This window comes from Trachypithecus francoisi, unplaced genomic scaffold, assembly GCF_009764315.1.
Source record: "Trachypithecus francoisi isolate TF-2019V2 unplaced genomic scaffold, Tfra_2.0 Lachesis_group8, whole genome shotgun sequence".
Lineage (NCBI taxonomy): Eukaryota > Metazoa > Chordata > Mammalia > Primates > Cercopithecidae > Trachypithecus > Trachypithecus francoisi.
This window is the reverse complement of record NW_022681473.1, coordinates 59,464,056-59,465,630: the sequence shown is the minus strand read 5'-3', so window position 1 is coordinate 59,465,630 and position 1,575 is coordinate 59,464,056. Positions and strand designations below refer to the sequence as shown.

Here is a 1,575-nt window from a genome sequence, read left to right as displayed (position 1 = left end):
ATATTTGGAGATTTGTACAAGATACATTAGATGTGCAAAGATAGGACTTTGGCTTGCCTGAAGAAATTAGAAAAGACTTCTCAGGGAAGGCAGTTCTTGAACTAAAATTTGAAGGAGAGGAAGTTTTCCAGATGGCCAAAGGTCATACATGGCTGTTCCTCAAACTCACCTGCTGTTATGGAAGTGGGTGGCAGGCCACTTGATTCTGTACAAAGAATCAATGCACATTTAGGATTTTTTTTAAAAAATAAAACCCCTTAAAATGGTAAATATAAAATTATTTTTATCCACTTCTTTATAACCTCATTTCATGTGGTGTTCCGATCCCTGTGCTTCTGGCGTCTATCTAGTCTACTGAGGGTACCAAAACCTCATATCAGAGGCATGTACACTTAGTTATTATTTCTGGGTTGTAGGGAGGAATGTGTAAAGAGATTAGAGAAAACAAACAAGAGAAGGAGGAAGAATTATGAGAAAAGAAAGAAAAGTGGGGGGAGGAGGATGAAATAGAAAGAAGAGGAAGAAATGCCTTCTCAGTCCAGGAAATCTCTGTATTTCACATCTAGCGTCCTTGAGGGAGCTGGACATCAAGATTCATGAGGATCCATCAGCCCAGAGGGGAGGTACAGTACCAAGTCTTGAGGTCAAAGAACCGTTGGGCTACACCCTCACATATCTGCTTAATCTTCACACCATAGACAATGGGGTTCAGCATTGGTGGCACCACCACATAGAGATTGGCCAGCAAGATATGGACATGTTGAGGAATATTACGCCCAAAATGGTGGGTCAAAAAGGTAAAGAAGGATGGAACATAAAACATAAGGATGACACAGAGGTGGGAGCCACAAGTGCTGAGGGTCTTGTGCTGAGCCTCCTGGGAGGGCAAACAAAACACTGCTCGGAGGATCAGTGAGTAAGACACAGCGATGAGGATCACATCCAAGATGACCATGACAATGGGCACTGAAAAGCCATACCAGATGTTAACAGTGATGTCAGCACAGGCTAAACGAGCCACTCCAATATGCTCACAGTAGGAATGACGAACAATGTTGGTTCGGCAGAAGGGCAGTCGCTTCAGTAAGAATATGACTGGGAAGATGATGCAGAAGCTTCGGGTGATGATGGCCAGAGCAATCCTTCCCACAACAGGCCATGTTAGCACTGCTGTATATCTCAGTGGGGCACAAATGGCCACAAAGGGGTCAAAGGCCATGGCTAACAGGACAGCTGACTTCCCCACAAACATCATATGGACAAAGAAGACTTGGGTGACACAGGCATCAACAGCAATGTTATGGGCATGGAGCCAAAAGATGGCTAGGGCCTTGGCACAGTGGTGGTAGACAGCAGGATGTCCGTGATGGCCAGCACAGAGAGGGAGAAATACATGGGTTCATGAAGGTTACCTTCCATGACAATAACCACTATTAGGATGCTGTTTCCCAGGACTGCAGTGATGTAAATGAGGCAAAGAGGTATTGACAGCCCAATGTGATAAGCCTCCTACCCAGGGATGCCAAGTAGGACAAAAACTGCAGAATGGAAGATGGTAACGTTGCTGTGACTCAT

The 1,575-nt window shown here is 44.8% G+C and overlaps 1 protein-coding gene across 1 annotated transcript; it reads right to left on the bottom strand.

Moving 5' to 3' along the window:
• Positions 1-607: 607 nt before the first annotated feature.
• On the bottom strand, positions 608-1,575 carry LOC117081687 (olfactory receptor 52B2). The gene is given in 2 exon segments (XM_033207936.1): positions 608-1,332; positions 1,335-1,575. Coding segments are annotated over 2 exon segments (966 nt in total).